At 40.8% G+C, this 23,070-nt stretch overlaps 1 protein-coding gene across 1 annotated transcript; it reads left to right on the top strand.

The window, feature by feature from the left end:
- Positions 1 to 3,634: 3,634 nt before the first annotated feature.
- On the top strand, positions 3,635 to 20,769 carry LOC117245391 (ankyrin repeat domain-containing protein 33B-like). The gene is made up of 2 exons (XM_033519331.1): positions 3,635 to 4,042; positions 20,464 to 20,769. The coding sequence occupies exons 1-2, from the start codon at positions 3,635 to 3,637 to the stop codon at positions 20,767 to 20,769; spliced, it is 714 nt and encodes a 237-aa protein (XP_033375222.1).
- Positions 20,770 to 23,070: the final 2,301 nt, after the last annotated feature.

The following is a 23,070-nucleotide window of genomic DNA, read 5'->3' as shown; positions in this document are numbered from 1 at the left end:
TGCATGAGAGCATCTTGATTTCAAGTTTATAATAATTTGGAAGGAAGTGGTCTACATTTTTTCCATTTCAAGAGAGGTTTCTGCCTTCCTTAGCAGACACCTGTCTTTTCAAACTGAGACAGAGATGCTGCTCCATCTTTTCACCTGCCCCTAGCACAAACCTACAAAGCAATGGGTGAGGAGACATGGATACAGAAAAACCTGCCTGCTGTGCCAGCAAGATTTTGTAAAACTCTTGCATCACTGAAGTTTCTAGTTGGTGGGAATACACCAATAACATGTCTAAACAGCCTGAGTGTCTTACCAAGAAATGAAGAAATGCTCACTCAGCCTGAGATTACCTATGTGATTTTTAAAGGCAGATCAACTAAGGAATAGAGAAATACAGCCTTAATTTCAAAAATGAGCGCTTAGATGTCAGGTAAAAAAACCCAAACAACCAGGCTTTTTGTTATTCAGACATTTATTTTAGACACCTGAGTAATGGAAACAACCAAAACAAATCATATTTTATTTTATTTTATTTTGGAAACCGGTGCTTTTGTAGTGACTGGATTTAATTTTTTAAGAATACTGACAATAGCTTTCAGGGCATTATGAACTTTTTTTTAGGTTAAATTGTTGAATGTAAGAAAAATATATAAAACTTACTGAGTCTTAATACTTATCTTACTCTTGTTTTTACTATTACACCTAAATCTCATTAAATAATAAGATATAATCATAATAATAAATCTCATTAAACATCAATTTTGGAATATTATATAAATGGAATGGCTTACAAACCTTAATGAGGCAAACTGGGGGCATCTCATGCTATAGTAATTCCAAAAATTGGTTTTTTGTCAAGGGAAGCTTTGACTGCATAGGGCCAGGTGATACCTGCTCTGGGTGTTTTAATTTTCTGCCTTGGTAATTCTCAGCAATAGATTTTGATGAGATACAGACGATAATAATGACTAGTAATTCTGAGGTATTTGCTTTGAGATGATAATGTTTATTTCTTTGCTTTTGACACAGAGTTTATAAATACTAGCATTTAACTTCAATTATATTAAGCGGTTTCTTTTCCAGATGAAAGGTTGAGGCTGTCTTCTTACAAATGGAAACTGGGTTTTTGGATAATTTTGAAAGAATCTGAAGACTTACTCTGTAGCCTTTCCTCACATTCTTTTAATTTGATTTACACACTGAAGCACAAGTGAAAAGAATCCCTGTTTGTCATGTATAAGCTGTGTCACTGAAAGAACCAAGAAACCAGACATCATCTGCTTTACATCTATGACCATGTCCAAGCAGAGCAACCTTGTTGGGCACCTCTGTGTGACAAGATAAATGGCTGCATCAGCATCTTAAGGAACCAAGTAACAGTTTAGGCCCAGTTAGGTGCATCAGCTTATTGTCAAGTCACATGCAGGTTAAATAATTTGAAATAAAGTCTCAATATCAGTTGTTAAAGTGAAAAATTCAAGGGGAAACACCATGTCTTCCCTGTTCTAGACCAGCACCTTGCTTTGAAAGCTCAAGCAGTACAGCACTGTTTTTTGAGAGAAGAGATGAAAGTGATGGGCGGAGGTGAGAGAAAACAGTTTTCATCTCCGAGGTCCCTGCAGAACTACTACAGCTGTGGGAGAAAATGGATTCATTTCTCCTCTATTAAAAAGCTGGTAAGGTAAACTGAACACAGAGAAAAAATGGATGACTTCAGAGTCAAAATTTTTCCTGTGTAACTGTTTTCCCTCTAGTTAGCATTAAGGGTTTTTTGGGGGGGTTTTTTGGGTTTTGTTTTTGTTTTATGGTTTTGGGGTTTTTTTGTATTCAAAGTTACTGATCCCTGCCTCTTTGCTAACAAATTCCACATAACTTTTTTTTAAAAACAGTCTGGTCATATGATAAATCTGTATTCTTCCAGATTGATTTTTGTAAGACAGAAACAAAGCAGGTATATTTGATTAATAAATTCTTATGGTTAAGCTGAATCTTCATAAAAAAAACCCCTTTGTTCCTCTATAGTTAGAATCATTTTGGGGCTTTTTTTCCTGATATTTGAAGTTACTAGAGCCAAGAGTCTTTCTGGGCTTTTCTGATGAGTTCAGGTTGAGAAAACTCTAATGCTCCCCACCAGCTGCAGGATCTCAGGCAAAAAAAAAGTTTTTCAAAATACAAGTGCTACTATAAGAAGTAGCATTCTGTTGAGCAGCTCATTGGCCACACTTACTGAGAAGAAAACAAGTAGTTAAAGTAATGGAGCCCTTAAACTCTGTGAATACAAATTACATAACAAATGGACAGGCAATAAGTGTAAAAGTGAATGCTGTCTTGTTGCAGGTAAAGACAGCCCAGAAACATTTGGCTTGGGAGCAGTCACACATGGCAGCAGTGGAGAAGGGCCCTGTCTTTACCCAAGGAAATAACACGAGACAGGCATCATGAGCATAGCTGGTAATCTATGCCAGCTATGATGTCAGAGGTGTCTGGAGGTAAGGAGATAGTTTAATCTCCTTCTTCCCCAGTTTAGCTCCTTTGCAGAAGCAGCCAACCAGGGAGATATTTAATGCTAATTCTGCTTACAGATATCCTCCTGCTGGGCACTGGGATAACCCTTCTGGTTAGGATTCAGCAAGAAGCTGCTGGGCTTTGTATCACCCATCATGTCTGGTTTATACAATGTTTCGTTGTAAGATTATAAGCACCTACTAAGGCCCTTTACTCAGTTACATTTTACTTTTCCTTCCTGCCTTCTTTTGGTGTAACAAGTGTGGTTCATACTCTGCCTCACCTCGTGCAGAAATACCACCTTTTTCTCCCATCAGACAGACAAGGACTTAGACCTTGGACATTCACTTGCTGAAGGACGTCAAACATACGAGATTCGTTTCAAAAAGCTGTTGAAGAAAACAAATATCCTGATTACTTGGCCAAACAAACAAATTAGGCACAAGCTGGTTGCACTCCTGGAAAGTTTTGCAGTCGCGGCTCTCGGCACCACACAGTTGGTGCTGAAGGACCGGTGGCAGCCGGGGGTCCTGCCAGCCCCGCTCCCGCTTTTGCCACCTCGGATGGGCTCGCCGCGGGCCCCTCCGAGCCCAGGATCGCTGCTCCCACCGAGCAAGCACGGTGGAGGAGCCCGGGGGTGCAAAGGACGCTGCGGTCCCGCACCTGCAGCTCGGTGTCCACAGGGAGCAGCCGCGGCAGTCACCGGCTCCGCCCGCACACCGCCCCGGCACCGCGCTCCGCCGCTAAACCCGAGCCCCAGTTTCCTCACAGCGATGCTGAGCGGATTACGTACGGGCCGGGAGTTTGGCAACTGACTGCGCTCCCCGCAGCCGTCCTGCCCGCCCTCAGCCTCTCTCCTCGGCGGTGACAGCTCCCCCGGGCCGGGCCGGCGGCGGTGACCGGCCCCCGCGGACCCTCCCCCCCAGTCGGTGGCATGCCCCGGCCCGGGGAGCGGCCGAGCTGCCGCGGGGCGACCCGCCGAAGGGGGCTGACACTTGCGTGAGGGGGCAGTGGCACCCGAGCTCGGCGAGGCAGAGCCGCGGCCGTCGGGGCAGCGCTCGGCGGGCCGCGGCTTCCGGGCGCCCTGAGCACCTGGCGGGGCCCAGCGCAGACCCCGCGCCCCGGCCCTGCGGCCGGCATGGTGCTGCTGTCAGGGCACGGCGAGCAGCTGGCCGGGGAGCGGGTCTGCCCGCCCGCCGCCGCTAAGGAGATGCCCGGCGCCGAGGCGGAGAGCAGCCCTGAGCAGGGGGTGGCGGAGGCTGCCGCCGAGGAGCCGGACGAAGTAGAGGAGGAAGAGGATTGCGAAGAGTACGAGGACTTCTCCGAGCTGCCCGACACCTGCAGCATCGCCTCAGACGACTCCTTCTACCCTCCTGGCGGGCTGGACGACGAGGACCTCTGGTCCCTGGAGGGGGACGAGCGCGACAGCCCCGAGGCGCTCAGCCTCTTCCGAGCGTGCTGCACCAACAACAGCATCGTGCTGAAGGCGCTCATCCGCCAAGGCCCCCAGGAGGAGGAGGTGCAGGAGGCCGACCGCAACCGCAGGGTGAGCATCCCCCGCCACGCTCCTCCCGCTGCCCCGGCAGCCCGGGCATCCCGCGGAGCGGAGCCAGGGGCAGCAGCCGTACGTGAGTTACATCCTTCCCGGCTCCTGAGATGCTGCTCTGCAGTCCCGTGGGGGACGGGACCCCAGGCAGCGAGGAGCAGAGAAGGGTGTGACTCTCTGCCTTGTCAACCCTGACTTTCCACCTTTGGCTTAAGGAAGGGTCCGGTTTATGGGATGAGACAAAGGTTCAAATTCCGGTTTTTCCGCCGTCAGTTTTGAACTGGGTCTTGTTTACCTTGTTTATCGGGAGCCAAGAAGGGTATCGCTGCTAATGGCTGTGTTCAGCATCAAAATACCTTCTTCTTTTCTGGGCTGTTCATCCTCTGCGGTATTTTATGATGTTCACCTTGAAATTTTGAACTGCTGGTAAAAGTTTATGGTTTGGGGTTTTGGGGGGGCTTTGTTTGTGTTTTTTTTTTTTTTTTTGTTTTGGTTTTTTTGGGGTTTTTTTTTGTTGTTTTTTTGTTTTGGTGGTTTTGTTTGTTTGTTTGTTTGTTTGTTTTTTATTGTTTTTCCTTTTCATTTAGCTTTCCCCCAAAACACAAGCTTGTTCCTGGTTTCTAGAATGCCAAGCAGGGCTCAGCGTATTCCTACATTAAATCAGCATTTTTCAGAGTTCACCTTTTTTTTCTGATAATCAGTTTTTGGGGTTTGTATCAGTACGAGTTTTGTGGCTCAGTTTTTTCCTGTTACTCAGTTAATTGCGGTGACAGAAGTGTACTTCTCTAAATCAGAAGGTGAAAACTTGGGAAAGATTTTCTGGTTAGTGCATTACTGGGGTGTTTGAACAGCAATACTGAAGATTACCAATATTTCTATAGTTTGTTTTAAACTTAAAAAAAAAAGTTATTTTGCATAAATAATCTGCAAAAGCAGTTGTGAACATTCTGTGACAGCAGCATCACAGAATTATTTTAATTGGTCAAGTTACTTGCACATTCTGGCAACATAAGTGGTCTTTGCATCAAAAATAATGCCATAATTTGTGTTTGGTTCTGTCTAGAGAGGGGCTTTTCTTTACATCTATGTACTTCTAGGATTTTTGCTAAAAATATCATTATTTCTTCTCCAAAGGATTGATTATAATAGAGATTTTTAGTGATTTGACTTATTGTAAATTTCTTAAAAAGACAAAAAGTCATATGAACACATCTGAGGGAGAAGCAACCTATGGCGTAAGGGTAGGAATGAGCAGCACAGGACAGAAAAAATTTATATCAGCTCTTCTGCCCAGGTGAGGATACGGCGTGGTTATACTTTAGTGAGATCCAGTTATACATTACAGGATATTTTGAAGATCCTGCAGATACACCTACCCGGTGCTGTGCCTGGGCTGGAGCCCAACCCCAGCCCTGACATTGTATGAGGTTTGGCCTCCAGCCTCTGCTGAGGTCCACTGAGTCAGCATGTTTCAAGTGTGTGACAGTGTAGAAGGTTTGACCCCTCCATACATGTGGCATAAAGGGCCAAGTGCCTCAGAGCTGACCCTTCTGAAAAGGTGGCCTTCCCACCCAACAGAGGGCAAGAAGGTGCAGGAACCCTCCCTCTCAGGGCTGGGGTCCTGCAGACCTCAGTCAAAAGGTACGACAAAGTTCAGCACAAGCATCAGCCTGTTACTGCTGAAGATTAATAGATCACGTGGACACAGGTTGAGGTGTGGTGAAAAAAGAAGCAGAGTTTATTTTTCTTTCCAGGATTTATAGGCTTCTTACCATGGCCAGGGATTGGATGGTCAGGATAACACTTTCTCACTGCACTGGCCATGAGAAATGCCCATCACAAGACATGTAACAGAAAGAATGTACACATATCTATGTTTACAGTTACTGTCCTGGGAAAGTCCTTAGAAAACTATGCTAGCAAGCTCAGAAGCTGAGTTTTCAGGGCGACAATCAGCCCTCATCCTGCAGCTGCTCTTTTGGCAAAGGTGATCAGATTAGGGTTGTGAAAGCAGTGAATTCACCTGTTTGGACAGCCCTGGCCTTCATCATCCCCTTCCCAAAAATACAAGTTGCTCTTTATCTCTTCAGCTCCAGAGAAAAGACACAAAACTTAAGTTTGAATCTGAAAGTTTATTTTCTTTGTTCATACTGTAGGAATCAAAAAAAACCCCAACAAAACAGAAAGAGCATCTACTTAGGCAAATACTCAATTTGACCTGAAATTAAAAATTGGCATAAAATTCTGTTTTCTTCATTATTTTAGGAAAACAAAGTAAAAAAGTTCTGGAATTCAGGAACATGCAAAGCTACAAAAATGATGTGGTAGACATGAGTTCACTTTCTCGCCATCTCCCTCACAGGAGTGCTCTAATCACAGCAGTATAGAGCAGAACAGTCAGTCTGTTCCAGACAGATGTGAATGGGGTGGGAGAAATCTTTTAACTAGGAAGCAGAAACTTGAGGTATGACTCCTGCTCAGGGATATTGAGGCAAATTCTCATTATTTTGCAAAGGAAGACCAGCTATTTTTTTAGATAATTTTATCTAACAAAATGAAAGTTTCACTCAGGCCTTTTATTGCCCTTTCTGTGGATTTTTTTTTTTTTTCTCTTGAATTTGATTATAAAGTCATTGGACATTATCCATGAATGAGACAATTTTGCTGCCACAAAGTAACAGAACAAGTTACACATTCCTGTTGTTCTCATGAAGTTTTTTAGCTGCTGAAATTAAAACTACTGTTGGCTTTCAGCATCTTCTTTTGCTTGGATAATATTTGTCTATAATGTTATCTTGTATGCATTTGTTGGAAAACTCTATTTTTTTTCTTATTTTTAATTTTTTTCAACTTTTTCCAATTTTCCCCCCCCCCCCACATTGTGAACAAATATGCTGCACTTTTGCTTCTCCTGAGTTTTAATTTCTTGTCCATTAGACAGGGCAGAGAATGAAGAATAACTTGCTTTTTGAGAAGTGGGGTGGTGAAGGGACAGCTGTCCAACTGAGGATATTAACTATTTTTACCATCCTGGTCTGATAACCTCAGGTATATAGGTTTCAGTACAGTACAGTTTCATTTTCACAGTTTCAAAATCAAGTTTACTTCAAAACAGACAAAACAAGTAACAAGTTATTGTAATAAGACAACACTGTATTTTGATTCTGAAAGCAAATAAACTCAGCTCACAAAATGTATCATGAAGAAACTGCCAAATACCCTAAACTGGGCAAAATAAGCCTGCTTTATTTATAATTAGTTTTACCTTGTCCCTAAAATGTAAATACATAAATTTAAGATGTAGAAGCAATTCTCCAGAAAATGCTAGGATACCCTTACTTATTTTCCTCCACTCTTTGTGCTAAAAGACATCCATTGTTACTTTTGAGTCAATCTGCCAAGGCTGGATAGTGGCTTTTTGTGTCATTTCTTCAGAAGCGGATTTTCCCCATAGTCTGTTCATGAGCTGCAGAACCTCCTGCCAGGCATGAGTTTTCATTAAATTCAAGTTCCTTCACTAAACCAGACTGCACAACATTTGATTTATTAGTCATCACATGTAGCCTGACGATCTGTACCTTCCCTGTCTTGTTTTCATTACTGTCAAGACAACAGTTGTGGAGTTGTATCATTGACTGCAGAGGATCCCCAAATGGCTGATCCCTTCATCTTCTCTTGCATTGCTGTCTGTCCATGGAAACCTGAAAGACTTTTTCCTCTCTTTGCTCAAACAAACACTGAAATATTTGGAAAATAATTATGACAGCACATAATATATTAATTTTACACCATGCAGGGTAACCTCGCATTCTTCAGTGTTTGTGTATTTACCCTAACAGTAAAGAGGAATTTGAAAATAGACACAGGAAAATAAGACTGTGACTCTGGTGAAATTTTCTGACCCAAGACCATAGTGTTGTCTGCATAATGGTGCTACTTTTTACCTTGTTGTATGGGGGCTAGCCAAATTTCTAGAATTTCAGATATTTTTAAATCATCATTTTAACATCACTTAATATCAAATTTTGCCTGGTGATCAACATCATATATATACTCAGAAAGACAGATTTTCAAAATCTAGTGTTACCTAACTGCAGAATGCAAGCAAATTTAGAAATTTGCCATGACAATAGAGAAAGCATTAAGAGATAGAGGAGAGAGAAAAGAAGGCAAAGAATATTCCCTTGCCAGATTGAAAGTAATCACTGCAGCTGATCCACAGAAAGGTTTTGTGTTGATCATACATGTGGTATAGCCCGTATTAGCAAGAATATTCTGTCGTAGTCTTTTTCAGTTTTGGGTTTGTTTTTTTTTTGTCATTGCTCAAAGAGTCTTTTGTCCAGTTCCATAGACAGCTATGGACATAACTGTGCAAATGTTTCTCTGAATGCAGCCTAGGCTTGTTTGTGCACTGCACATTGAGAGTGGGTATTTTGGAATGGCATCACTCACCTGGTTTCCTCACTGGGTCCATAACAGTATCCGAGGCATCAGATCTGTCCTGTTGTTGTTCTTGCCCTGTGCTACAGGCTGCTCCTCAAGCTCTGTACTGCCACAATGAAACTGTTTCAGGCAACTCACCCAATTGAGGGAGCATTGCCCTTCAGGATTTTTTACATAGCAATGCACAGTGAATCCTCCATGGAGCTGACACCTGAAGTTGTCTTTGCCAAAGGGCTGGACTTCTGAAACAGTTACTGGTTGTGATGGACAGGGAGCCAGTGGTTTGATTCCCACTTTCTGGGTGAGAGAACTTTGTGTTGGATGCTTTTCTAAAAGTCATGTATCACAAAAAGTGCTAGAGCTTGTGTAACACTCCATTAACTTGTTTCATTTATTTATCTTTAGAATGTTAACTTGTAAAAATAAAATATCCAGGAGTCCAACATTTTCTGGTAAGGGATGAAGTTCTCCCTGTCACATATTGCTTTTCAGTTTTCATGGAACGTAGCTTAAGTTAACCCATGTCAGAAAATAGATTTGAAGAACATTATCTGCTGAAGGGTTCTGAATTTTTTTTTAATTATTATTTTCATAAGCAACTTAATTTCCTTCGTATTATCTTATACAAAGCATTCTCATGGAAACAACTGTACTGAAACTTAACATCACTACACTAAGCCATGAAAGGGAATTTTTTGGGGTGAAAGTACTTTTTTAAAAAGACAACAAAATAACAAAAGTAATATAATTTAAATCCTTAGAAAAGTACAGAAATACTCAAATGCAGTAAAAAATGTCCCTGGAATTACATGTTTGTGCTTAAAAAGGAAGCGAGTAAGATAAAGAATTGTAGATGTCAAAAAAATGGGGGAATTCTTCAAATACAGTATTTACAGCTCAGTGTTCGCCATCAGAAAGGAATAGATAGAACATGGAAAATGAAGTGAGCTGGCTAAGAGGGATTTTGGTGAGCTAACCAGACAATGAACCAGACTGATACAGGCAGGCACTCAGAGGCATTATCAGAAGACTGTGGGCAGGTTAGATGTCTGCCTGCTCGTCTGTATTCATCTGCACTGTTAGGTGACTAATGCTTTTGTAAACCTGGCACAGAAAGGTATCTTTTAAAACAACTTTACTGAAGAAAAAGTATGTGCACAGAATATAATTTCTATGGATTAAAGAGAAAAATTAATAAAGGCCATGATGGTGTGTAGACATAAAGAATGGGAATGTATATCTTTAGCATATTGCTGGAAATGCATGGCCAGACCAGACTATGTCTTCCATGGAGCTGACAGGTAGTATGATTTAACTTGTACTTAGTGTCAAAAGCAGCATTAGCTAACAGATGTAGGTCCAACTGGAATGGACAGACTGGAAGACCACATGAGAAAGTTGTAAAAGTTAAATCTAGTTTCAAGAGATTGTTTCAACTTCTAGAGAAACCAGATGAAGAATAGTTTCCTTGAAGAATTTTGACGAATTGCTTAATGCAAAGTATATGGAACGGGAGGGGTGTTTTTAGTCTGACAGTTGCACAGGAGTAAAGGTCATGTCAATCTTCAGTTCTACTCTGAGCAGTGTTTCACATTAGTGTCTTAAATCAAGTGGGTAGACTTGCAGAGCTCCTCAGAGATGCAGGAATGATCCTGGTTTACCCATGTGAGCACAGGTTGACTCCAGATGTTAAAAAACATAGCTGCATTTAAAATCTAATGACACCCTAACAAGACTGGTTGTCTGGAAAAACTGTCATCAGTAAGTATGACAGATATATAGTATGTTTTTAATAAAACATGTCCATAACATATGAGACTTTGGAATGCCTTACTTTTCCTAGGATAATATTTCAGCTTTATTTCACAATGCACAAAGTGACACTGCTAATGCCTTCAACCCACTAGGAAACTCAAATTTATGTTCTCATGGAGGAATTACTCTAGAAGGAATAGTAGCACTAATTTCCTTTTGTAAAACTTCCTAAGATTCCTCAGGGAAAATTTGTTGAGGAATTGTAGGAAGTTGAAACAGAGAGCACTCCTACAAAACATCTGATTGGTCTGAAAATACAGGTTCCTGTTGAGTTCCAGTAGCTTATAGGAGGTACTGGACTTCAAGTCTGGGTACTGGACTCCCAGTCAAGATGCTGGGAAAGGAAGAGGTCCCAAAGCCCCAGTATTCTCAAACTCTTCAGCTCCAAGCTAGGTGCCAGTAAGACAACAGTGATACCTTGTCTTATCAAGGCTTTAGGTCTCAAGGCAAGGGCTCAGTGGAAGAAAGGAAAAAAATGCTCCTGTCTCAAGCAGCAGATTCAAAGCTGCCTGCTTAGAAGTTCCACAGGAAAAGTGATTTTAGGTGCTAGCTGTGGTGGACAACAGGTCTCCAGTGCCACATCTTTCAGTGTCATCAAGGGCTTAACTCTCCTGTCCTTTGAACCTGCTGGTGTTAGAAGTAGTGATGTGGGCTGTGGCTCTTGTAGGCTACAGAGTGTTGACAGATGGAAAGGCAGAGACAGGGATGTCAGCACCTCACCAGGGAGTTCCCCTTTCAGAGGTGTGAGACTTGATCGTCTTTCACTCAGTCTTTTTGCTGGGCTTCAGGAGACATTTCAAAAAGGGTTTTGAAAGAGGCATTAACATTCACCTTTGTATGTGGCACATCATTTTAGTCACACGGTCTTGTGTTTATGCTTGGGAATATAAACTATGACAACAAGTTGAAAATAAAAAACATTGAACAAGGACTACAAGCAATCAAAACAGCTATTTGAATATATCCAGACAATTCAGAAGGTGCTGTTTATGTTCAAAATTTGTTCTACTACTCAAGAAGAAATAGTCAGAAAGATAAAATACTCCAAAGCTCCATTATCCATTTTGGAAAATGTCACTGTGTGACGGAGACCAACAAAAATCAGGTGTTTTACTGTAATACTTCTATATGTTGGTAGTACTTCATCTTCACAGAGGAGAATGAGTAATAACTCTTGTATGACTTTATGGGTGTTGTTTGCTTCCCACCAGATGAGCAGAATGTATATCAATTTTATGTAAAATTACATTTCATTAAAACACATTTTTCTTTTCCTAAAGAGAAGTGATACGTGGTCACCAACTAAAATTCACTGTTAATTTTGAAATAAAGATAGACTTGAAAGGTGTAAGCAGCCTTTTACTTATAGAAAATCTTGCTAGATGAGCATGGCAGGTGTGTGTACATTGCCAAAGGGAACCATTTCTGGAACGAGAGCACATGTGCAGTGGATCTCACATCTACCCTATGCAGGGTTAGCACCTCTGGTGTTGACCAAGTGTGACCACACAGCCAGCATTTAGTCTGGATTTTCCCTGAATCCCAGGGTGTTCTCTGAATTCATTATTGGTTTTTAGCCTTTTTAATTCAAACACCCAAACTAGTATAATTTGTTGTGTTATGGTTTTGGAAATCATTAACTATGTTGGAACTAAAACTGGTGAAATACCTATTTGCATATGCTGTATGCTTATTTCAGATATGGTAAGATAGCTTTCAAGTAAGATAACACAGATCATAAGATGCTGCAGTTTTTCCCCAAATTGTAATTTTGGTCATTAATTTCCTTACCTTTTCCAGTTGTTGTACTTTTTTTGGAAAAATTATTCTGTTTTGGCTGGGGGGGGTGGGGTTAGAAATTCATGTAAGTTCAATACTGCCTGCTAAGAATTTTCCTGCTGTTCCTTCTGTATCATCTGTCATTACACTGCGGAATTAGGTTTATCTTTTTGTGACTGAGGTAGAACTGCACTAAAAACTAATAGCAGAGTTGCTAAAAACTGCCAGTATTTTTTTTAAGTAGAGAAGAAAATCTCTGGAGAATGTGAAAGCAATGAAAAATTCCCACAGGCCTTATTTGAGACAGGAATTCACCTTCAATGTTTTCATAAATAAAGTTTTTCTCAGAAGGTTACCCCTCTAAATTATTTAAAATATTATGCCACATAGGTTTGAATTTACCCATTTCTGAGTGTTAATTAAATACAAAAATGGAAACCCTCCAACCTGAGCTAGATATAATCCTGTTACATACTCAGTGAGTCACAATAAGAAATAATCAAGTACTGTAGGAAGAGGATTCTTGTCACAGAGCTTGTGGTTGCACATCTGGCAGTGAATTAGCTATTCAAATTGTATCCACTATGGGAAAAACCCACTATGTAGAAATAATTCCTATTTTTCAATTTATTATTTTCTATTATGTCTGTTAAATTTCACAGGGAGCTATTTGAAAGCAAGATGATGCAAAAAGGGAATGACTCACTGTTGAGCTTTTGTTAGTTCACACGTTTCAGATGTATAATGTTCTGAGCCTGATCCTGTAATATCCTCTCACATATGAGGGTCGGGGATATGTTGTTTTGTTTTTTTGGGTGGATATTTTTTTTAATTTTTTTTTGGTTTTGTTTTTTGTTTGTCTTTTGCTTCTTAGTACATGAGGCCTTATCATTGTGACACCTTGTGAGTGGACAAACCAACTGCTGGCAACAAGAGTTGCTGCCAGCAGCCACTGGAGCTCAGAACTGGGCTCGTGGAGAAGTTTTGAAGTTTTGTTTCTATTACTGTAGGGGGGAAGCTTATGCAGAATCCATTGTTATTAGTTTTCTGAAGGTCAAAAGTGGCTGATAATGCAACATATTCAATCTGTTCATAAAAAGAGCCTTTCAGGCAGTATTTGGCTTATTTTTTTTTCTTTGCTTCTTTACAAAACCTAGATACCTTGCTATTTGGAGCTAACAGTAATAAGGGTCAGCTTACCTATTTAGCATTTGATTAAAAAACACAGGAAGGGTATCAATGTGTTCATAAAGGTGTCTTTAATTGTGGATGAAAGGAAAAGAAAAACTTTACTTGAAAGGTGTGGTACTTATGTGTATCTGCAAGTATCATATAAGTTTGATAAAGGATCCAAGAGAAGGCAGAGTCAAAGCTCAGCTCTGCAAAGGGGTTAATTTAAAATACTTATCTTTCAACAGTTTTCTATAGATTTTCTATAAAAAGAATGAAGTAGCAATAGCTTGTTAGACAAAGAATGTAGGATAACACATATTGGCCAGTTCTGCAAAATGAAATACCACAAATATTAATGAAATACCACAAATACTAATAAAATGTAAGTGTTTAGACTTACAGAGCCCTTCAGAACTAGTAAAAAAATATAAACATAGTAGAGGAGTTTTCTAGTTACACTAGGACAAGCTGCACTATTAAGTAAATGCGTGGAAGCGTGGAATAATGCTAGCCAGAGGAAAGCTCTGTCTGGGGAGAAAAAGGTTATTTTCCCTGCTGTCCTGTAGGCACTTCTCAGGCTCACTGTTGTGTTAGGTGAGTCCTATCTGCAGGGGAAACTGGGCAGCACATCCGTATCAGAGACACTGCTCTGCCATATTGCTTCAGCAGAGCTCCCCATGCAGAGCTGCCAGCCTGGAATAAAACACACAGTGTTCTGGAGGAATAGCCTGGCCAGAGATTTGAGGGCGGAGTGAAATCATTCACAACTGACAGGGAGGGAAAACACTTAATTTAGAGATCTCTGGGAATAGAATGAAAACCTCTTTCTTGTACCCAAAGGACAGGCTCAATCTCCCAGGCAGAGACTGTCCCACAGCCTGCAAGCAGTTGCTGTATGAAAGGGCTCAGGTGGCTCTGGGAGCCCCCATTAACCTCCTTCCATCACCAGTCTTTGGGACAGAGGCTAAGCTGTGCTGAGTCCTGCTGTCATTTATGTGGGGTGGGACTGAACCTTCTTTGCCACCAATTTATGGCTGTTCTTTCTTTTTTCTTACTGCATTGATGTTGTCTTGTCTGCAGGAATTTTATAGTCCAGAAAATTCTTCCTCTTGCAAGGATGCAATAAGGATGCCCCAAGTGTGAAGATAACCATGAGCAGAGCTGCCTGTGAAATAGGAATTGGAACTGAGTACTAGATATGTGCTAATCTATTTAGTTCCTTACTTGAATTAAAGGAGTGTGTTTATTGAAGTCATATGTCTCAGTGCATTTACAATACTTATCTCCATAAAAGTTCTCATGAAGTGTGTAAGATCCTTTACATATATGTGGATACATTAAACAAATATTGAAATATTTAATACTCAAGTTAAACATTTTAGAAGCAGTAGGTTTCTAAAGCACCTGAAAGTAGATTGTGGTAAGGTGGGGGTCATCCTCTTTCTCCCAAATAACAAGTGATAGGACAAGGGGAAATGGCCTCAGGTTGTGCCAGGGAAGGTTCAGGCTGAGTGCTATAAAAAAAATTCTTCACTTAAACAGTGGTTGAAAGGGGAATCTGTGTGAGGAGCTGCAGAAGTCACTTGTTTTTTTCAGCCTGGAGAAGGGGAGACTAAGGAGAGACCTCATTGCAGTTACAACTTTTTTGTAAGAGGAAGAGGAGGGGCAGGCACTGATCTCTGCTCTGTGGTGACCAGTGACAGGACCTAGAGAATGGCCTGAAGCTGAGTCAGGGGACATTTAGGTTGGATATTAGAAAAGCATTTTACACCCAGAGGGTGGTTAGGCACTGGAACAGGCTCTCCAGGGAAGTAGTCACAGCACCAAGCCTGTCAGAGTTCAAGGAAGATTTGGACATTTGTCTCAGACACAAGGTGTAACTCTTGGGGTGTCCTGCATAGGGCCAAGAGCTGGATTTTATGATCCTGATGGGTCCCTTCCAACTCTGCTTATTCTGTGTGATTCTATGTAATTCTGTGATTAAGTGTTGGAACAGGTTGTTCAGGGAAGCAGTGTAGTGCTGCTGGAAATGTTGAATAATGAATGTGGTGCTTCGCAATATGGCTTACTGAACATGGTGGCATTCCACAGAAGGCTGGATTTGATGATCTTAGAGGTCTTTTCCAGCCTAATTGATTCTATTAGTCAAATATCAGCAGCCCAGAATAGAAGAAAGAAAAAATAAAAAGAGATGGTAAATAAATGTTAAGCTTTCTCTTAAAATTAATCACTCAAATTATTTTCTTCAACGGCAAGAAATTATGAAATGTATTTTATTTGTTATTGCCATTTTTTTTCTTTTTGTGGGCGTTTATAGCTTGACCTAGTTTATACTTATTACAGTCAGCACAGCTGATTTATGAGCAGAGGCTCCATTCACAGATGGGTGCAGGCAGAGCTGAGGTATTCAAGTATACATCTGTGGCAATGTTCACAGATCACAAACACGCTTATCGTCCTCTTAGGATCTGAAGTCAAATGAGGGAAAAAACCCACAACCTGAAGGTTTCAAGTAAGGTGATGCTGTTTCCTAGTACCTCTCGTATCTCAGGTCCAGCACTCTCTTTTTTTCCTGTTGTTAAACCCCCCAGCTATGAGATGTCAGCAAAAGGTGCTGTGGTCTCTCTTTGAAGCTTCAGTACCTGATGCTAAATCTGTAGGAACTAGCCTCCTGCAGTAGGCACACAGACATTAACCATGGGGAGAAATAGCTCAACACTGCTGACTAAATGTCATAAATATATGTGATATGGATGAAGATACCACAGAAAGGAAGGGCTTTAAAAATTGCAGGGCTTCCTGTAGTATCAGTGGAAAGAAAGAGTGGCACCAGGGTAGGCCATGGCAGTGCAGGAGCAGGGTGCCCAGGGCACAGGCACTGAACCCACAGGGATATTCTTGCCCTGCTATTTCCAGCTCAGGTCCCAGCTGCTGTGTCTGCTGGAGCAGGTGATCATACTCTGCCTTACCTGCTCACAAGGCCACATTCACAGACACTAACTAGTTATGTGCAGAGTCCACTTTGTTTACCTGTTGTGCAACCTGTTGGCTACCTGTGTTACTGAAGTACATCTTCCTAGCGGAGTGAGCTGAGGGCTGGTGGCTTCAGGCTAGACTGCTTAGAGGGAAACACACACCTGTTTGAACACTTCACAAGCTGGGTGTGCAGAAGAGCACAGTTCACAGTCCTGTAATGAACATCCTTGGTAAGCTAGCCTATTGTCATTTATCTGTTAGTCTGCAGAGTTTGAAAATTTAGGTCAAATATATCCAAATTTGTGTTTTGAGAATTTATAAAAATAAATTAGTTGTTTTGAGAATTAAAAAAAAACCTCAAAAAACAGTACTGGTTTTTCTGTAATGTAAAATAGTAACTATAATTTCAGTTGTGAGTTCAAATGTGCATATTGACCCTTTTTTTCTGTTTACTCCCTGCCATCCACAAAATACATTTCACTTATGGAGGAGGAGGGTTTTAAAATAATGCTTAGTTACCATGTTTAGATTTTGAGTACTTGCCTAAAAATACTGTATAACTAAAAATACTCTTTCTCATGTAATTTCTATTTCTAGTACAGTGGCTGCATCAGTTGTGATTTATTACCAAATTGTTAGTGTGTATCATAAAGCAACTAAAAATTAGAGCAAAGCCTGTACAGTTTGGCAGCTTATCAGTCACAGGGGAAAGAGCAAGTGAGCACTGTTCATGTGATGCAAACCCTAAAAAAACCATTCAAATATTGTCAGTATTGCTATCACAAACTTGCTTTTCTTCCCAGAGCTGTCACCAGCTATTTCCTTCCAGATTTTAAGGTCCTCAGGGAGTGCCTCTGGAATGACTCTACCTCATTATTGGTGGTACTGCAACCAGCAATATTCCAAAATACATTATTTTGAAATCTACCCGTATTGGCTGAGCTTTTAGGATTATTGCTACAAAGAAATATCAATTAGTATGACCATATTATTTACAGAAATTCTACAGTAAATTCAAAAATCCAATATGAGATTTACAAATGTTAAGGGGAAGAAGGTGATTTTTGGCTGCAGGGTTTTGATACCAATGTTAGAATCAGTTAATTGCAACAAGCCTTCATTTTGGATATGTGCTATGGTTTGCTTCTTTCCAGAGACAGATTGAAGGAGTCAGACTCTGAAGGTAGCAGGAAACAGCCTGCCCATAATTTTCAGGTAGAAATGAAAAGACCAGAGCAGCTCTTTAAAAGATTTCCATATCACTAAATGGCATTCTCTCATTTTGTCAGAGAAATAGAAAAATAACTCCAAACACTTAGAAAAAACACTCGAAAATATTCTGCTACTGCTTCTAGGTGCCTGAATATTGAGAGAGAAAAACACAAGATTTACCTTTCTTTCACTGCTCCTTTGTGGTGTCTTTAGCTAATAGAGCTATAGAGTTCTCAGAAAATCTTGGATGAGAAATTGTAGCATTTGGTTAGTAACTGTAAACCCTCTAAGCATGTCAACTTCTACTCCTCAAAGAAGAGAAAACAAAAACCAAACGGTATCTTCTGAAATCATGAGAAAGATGAACTGTTAAATGGAAGGAGATCATATTTATTCTTATTTTTTTTAATTCCATTTTTTCTCTTTTCCATAAAAAATTGTGTTTCTTATTGATGGGAGTAAAGGAAGATCTTCACAAACCTTCCTGTTGCATTTACTACACTACAGCTTTTCTACACAAACCCAAGTGATCTTAATTCCTATTGAGCTAGATGTAAAAGCCAGTGGAAACTAACAACTTCACAGCTAACCTCCAGATCAAGATATTATGAAAGAGTAATAAAAATTTAGCAGTAGTGAAAGGGGAAACCAGGAATTAGAAATTTGATTATATAGTCTCTGAAATCATCTAAGTTAACATGAAGTATTTCTCCTTAAGCAAATATTTAAGCCAGAGATATATGATGCAGAAAAGCACATATTGATGAGGTTATTCATTCCATGCCACCATGGCAGCTAGCTTATAGCTGCCAAATAAATCTGGCCATAACACAAATCCAATTTGGCTAGCCTAGCTCATGCCAGAACAAGTCCCTGGATAAGTTACAGGGGACCTTCACCACCCCCATTGGAGCTTAGTTGCAAGCACGTCGCTGGTCAAGGAGCTGGGCGGTGCTAAAACCTCAACCAATAAATTCTCTAAGCCTGGGAGTTTTGAACCAACTATATAAGTAAGTTCCAAACAATAAAATGAGGCTGTTTTGTCTGAGGATCAAGAGGACTCAAATCTTGGATTCTGTCTCCCACCCATGACTGGCATGTAACAATGCCATAAAAATGTAATGTGATTGAAGATATACCGAAAGTAAAATGCTGTAAAATGAACAGTTTTCAAATCTGAGTGTACAAGTTTTCCTTGCATGTGAATTTAAAAAAGAGAAGGAAATTATAAGTTGTTAGTCTTCCAGTAGAGACAAGTCCTTGATATTTCTTCCCTGTGATTTCTAATTTCTAGCTGTGTAGGATAGAACACACATTTTTTTAAGGATGACTGGGAGGTGTGATACTTCTGAATCAAAACCAGAAAGGATCATAACCTGTAAAAGAGTTTTTGAAGTCAGTAAAATGAAGGACTTAACATGTCCTTCATTTTACTGCTCCTCTATGAGTCATTCATTGCCTTTGTGCAGATGAGGCAATCTCATCTAACCTCTATCTTGCAACTGAGGCATGGAAAGGGTTTTTGGGTCTCATTTGGTAGAGCTGGGCAGAGTTTGGTAGGCTTCTGTAGCAAGTGCAATGTTCTCTGTGGAATAAAGGGCTCAGAGGCTTTGAAGTCTACATGGTTAGAATATAATCTCTTACCTTTTCAGAATCAAACATATGTGTACATTTCTTTGGCCAAAAAACAAGGTGGGAAATGAGACATTTAGCAGTGGATGATAAAATGAATATTAGAGGAATTTAAAAAATGAAGAACAGAAGGTTCTCTCAAAAAAGTGCCTCTGCTTCTAGAGATTAGGGCTGAAGAAACTGCACCAGTGTAGATTTGGTGGTAATGAAGGAGAGCCTTTGCTGCTGCTGAGCCCTGTGTCCGTGCCCAGGGCAAGAGAAGAGCAAGACTTTGCAGTAGACTGTGCTGCTGGCTTGCCTTACAAGCTCCTATGGCTGAGCTGCTCTAGTAGAGGCCTCTGTCTAAGCAATCAGGATAGCAAGCTGAGGCTGCATGGGGAGCTCTATATGGACCTGGGAGGTTTAATGCTGCTGAGATTTACTGTCCTCAGACAATGCATAGATGGATTTAAGGCTGCTACTTAAATGTCTGCTGCTGAAAGAGAGCAGCTAGTGTTCCACATACTCAGTTGTGATGAGATGGAGAGAAATGCCAAAAAAAAAAAAAAAAAAGTGGGCAAAATATTTACCATTTAGCATCTTAATTGTGGTTGAATATATTTAGTCATCAACCTAGAAGTGCAAATCTTCTAGTTTTGGCTCTATCTCCTCTAAAACAGCTTTGACTTGTTCTTGAGTGTGGCTTGTGAGTGACTGGTAAATGTACAAGGACTAACATTAGAAAAAATATTGTTATTCTTTAGAGTAGATACATAGTGGGTTTTGTTCAGTGTAACGTATGCAATTATGTTCCACAGCTGAAAATTCATGCTGTCATACATTGCTAGTAAGAGAATACCAAATTTATAATAGGATAGTTAATTACACCAATATTTACTATCTTCCTTTCAAATATGGAAATACCTCTTTATTCTAGCTTTTTTTTTCTCATTATTCCCATTTACTGCTACCAACACCATGCTTATCTAATGGTGGATGAATTTCCTTCTGTTGCACTGGGGTTCTGAGACCTCTCATCCAGTTTGTCTGGGTCAAGCGTGGCACAAATCGGGATGGGTACAATGGGGTGCCCAAAGATAGATTTTAATGTTCACTGGGACTGTATGGTCCGAGGCGCTGCTTCCAAAGACCCAGGGGCGTGGTTAACCTAGTGTGCTGGTTTTGTATTAATTGATATTTCGTGAGGAGAGAAAAAGCTACCCACGGAAATAATTTTTCTAAGAGGGGGCTGCTAAGAACTTCCTCTGTGCTTAACAAAAAACAATAGCTGGCTAGCTCTGAGAACTGACTACCTCTTAAACCATTTAGAAGCTTGGTCTGCCTCTGTGATATCCACATTCTAAAAACTAACAAGCCCGGGAAATCTATCTCTTACTTCTGACTTTGGAAAGGTAACAGCGCTGGTGGGGCCAAGCCAGGCCCACTCCACCACAGCCTGGAGGGGCCGGGCCGAACCCCAGCAGTGGCTGGGCGGGGGACAGGAGGCTGCAAAGCCCAGGCCGAAGCTGGGCCAGTTCGCGGCTGCTGGCATCTTGCTAACATCATGCCCTGTCCCTGCCGTCAGCCTGCGCCAAGCCAGGATCCGCTGGGCTCCGGGAGTGGCTCCGGGCCGGACCAGACCCCTCCACCGCGGCCCCTCCGCAGCTGCTGCCGGGCACAAGGAGGGGCCCAGCGCGGCCTTCGATCCATCACTGTGACTGCTTGGCCAATGCCCATGACCATCTGCAGGTCTAGACAAGATATTAACTCCTTCACAGCACAGATGAGACCTGCAGACCTCAATCCTCTCTCAAGAGAGAGAAAATGACAAAATGACAATATGTAGAGAAACAGCATAAAGACACCAAGGTCACTAAAGAAAGAGTCAAGTCCCAAATAGAAGAAGAATAAAGAGATGCCCAAGTATTGAAGGTAAAAGTTCTTTTAGTAAAGCCATATAGATGGACTATGATATACTAAAATACCCCCTTTAATTCATGAGAAAATATGCGAGAATAGTGTGTTCAAACTGTAGATGTGAACAGAAACATCTATAATGAAGCAAAGTAGATGCTGAAAGAGCAGTGATCCCATGAGAAACTTGAACAGAGAGATTAAAGTAATGAAGACCCTTTGCCCCCACAGAGAAAACCTCTGTTCCCAGAGATAAAAACAATCACAGAAATAAATTAAGAAAACCTTTGCTTTTAGACAACTCATCCTTGAAATAATACCCCATAAGTTAACATGACCCATTAGTTCAACTGTCAGAAAGCTGTGAAAACAGGAGGAACTTCACAATCACAGATTTTTTTCCTGGGGAGCTGCTCTTTGTGGAAATAAAGACATGAGAAAACTTTTTCTTGTGAAAAAATCTCCATAGCATGGCAAGAAAAAACTCCTCTCCCTACAGGAACTGATAAAAAAAACTATTGTAAAAATAATAACTAATTTAAAATCCCAAGTTTCATCTCTACATTGTCAGTTGGTAAAGAAAATAAGTCGGGCAGGGGGAAGAAAAGTATTCTAAAGATTTTATTTTAATTCTCGTTATGCTTTTAGTTCTGTTAATGAAGTTTTCTTCATACCTTTTAAGTTTTAAACCTGTTTTACCCTCCTCCTAATCCATAGCTCACAACAAGAAGTAAATAAGTGCACTAGTAATTTTAGTCATGCTAAACCCTTCACATTATTTAGTGCATTAGCCAAGAAACTCAAATTAGCAATTACATAGGGCAGGGGTCCAATCGTGAACACGGATCAGGGACATGACCTATTATGGAATGATCCCACTAGCAGCCTAATTTTCATCCTTTCAGTATCCCACCTCCCAGGGCCTTATTCCCTCCATGTCAGGAACCTGGTCCAAGGTATGATCTATTCCAGGAAATTTGGTTCCGACATCCTTCTCTATCATGCTCTTCATCATTATGAAATGTAAAAATTGCACAAATAATAATGGAATCTTCTTTGCAGTATTCCTTCAAGGCAAGTGTGTGCCTTCTCATCTCTTAGAAAATTCCATTGCTTTGGAGTTGGGCACCACAAAAATGGAGAAAATTGCATTTGCAAGTCACCTCTCTATTATTTCAATGAACAAGTCCCTCTAACCAATCAATCATTGCAGTTTACAACTTCCTCATGAAGGAAAGAGGAGGGACAGGCACTGATCTCTTCTCTGGTGAGCAGTGACTGGAGCTGAGGTAATGGCCTGAAGCTGAGTCAGGGGAGGTTTAGGTTGGATATTAAGTAAAGGTTCTTCATCCAGAGAGTGGTTGAGCACTGTGACAGGCTCCCCAGGGCAGTGGTTGCATCACCACAGAACCAAGCCTGGCAGAGTTCAAGAAACATTTGGACAATTGTCTCAGGTGCAAGGTGTGACTCTTGGGGATGGTCCTGTGTAGGGCCAGGAGCTGGAACTCGATGATCTTGATGGGTCCTTTCAAACCCAGAATATTCTGTGTGATTCTGAGTTTTAGTTTCCACCTGTATTCTGAAAATTTCCTGTAAGCTAGCTATTTCTATATTTTTTTTTTGCTTTAGGGGCCTGCAGCATCATTCTAAGGTCTCATAGTGTGTTCAGATACTGCTCTCATTAGTGAGCTGCTATCAAAAAAAAAATACCACCCTGCAGTCAAGCAAAGTCTTGACATACCCAGAGACTCTTGCAATTCAATTACTGTGGCACACAGAGATGTGTCAAGCTCATTGCAAACAGCTCTGAGAAACCTTCATCAGATGTGTTTGATACATGCTGGTTTTTTTGTAGGGTGCTTCTTTTCAGCAGAAGCTGTTCTTTTGTTGAGAAAGCCGTGCTCTAAATGTGAACCATTTTTCTCATAGGTATAGGTCCCTAAATTAAAAAGCAGACTGTTTATATGAATTCCTAGGCTCCTGTCTTAATAATATGTTTTACAGTTCATCTAAATATTTTCCAGTTTTATGAAGTAGGAGAACTATTTCTGGATTGTTTGACTGAAATTGTTTTATAAAGTGTACATATATTGTATTAATGATTT

Source organism: Parus major, chromosome 2, assembly GCF_001522545.3.
Source record: "Parus major isolate Abel chromosome 2, Parus_major1.1, whole genome shotgun sequence".
NCBI classification, from domain to species: domain Eukaryota; kingdom Metazoa; phylum Chordata; class Aves; order Passeriformes; family Paridae; genus Parus; species Parus major.
This window is presented reverse-complemented; position numbering and strand designations above follow the sequence as displayed.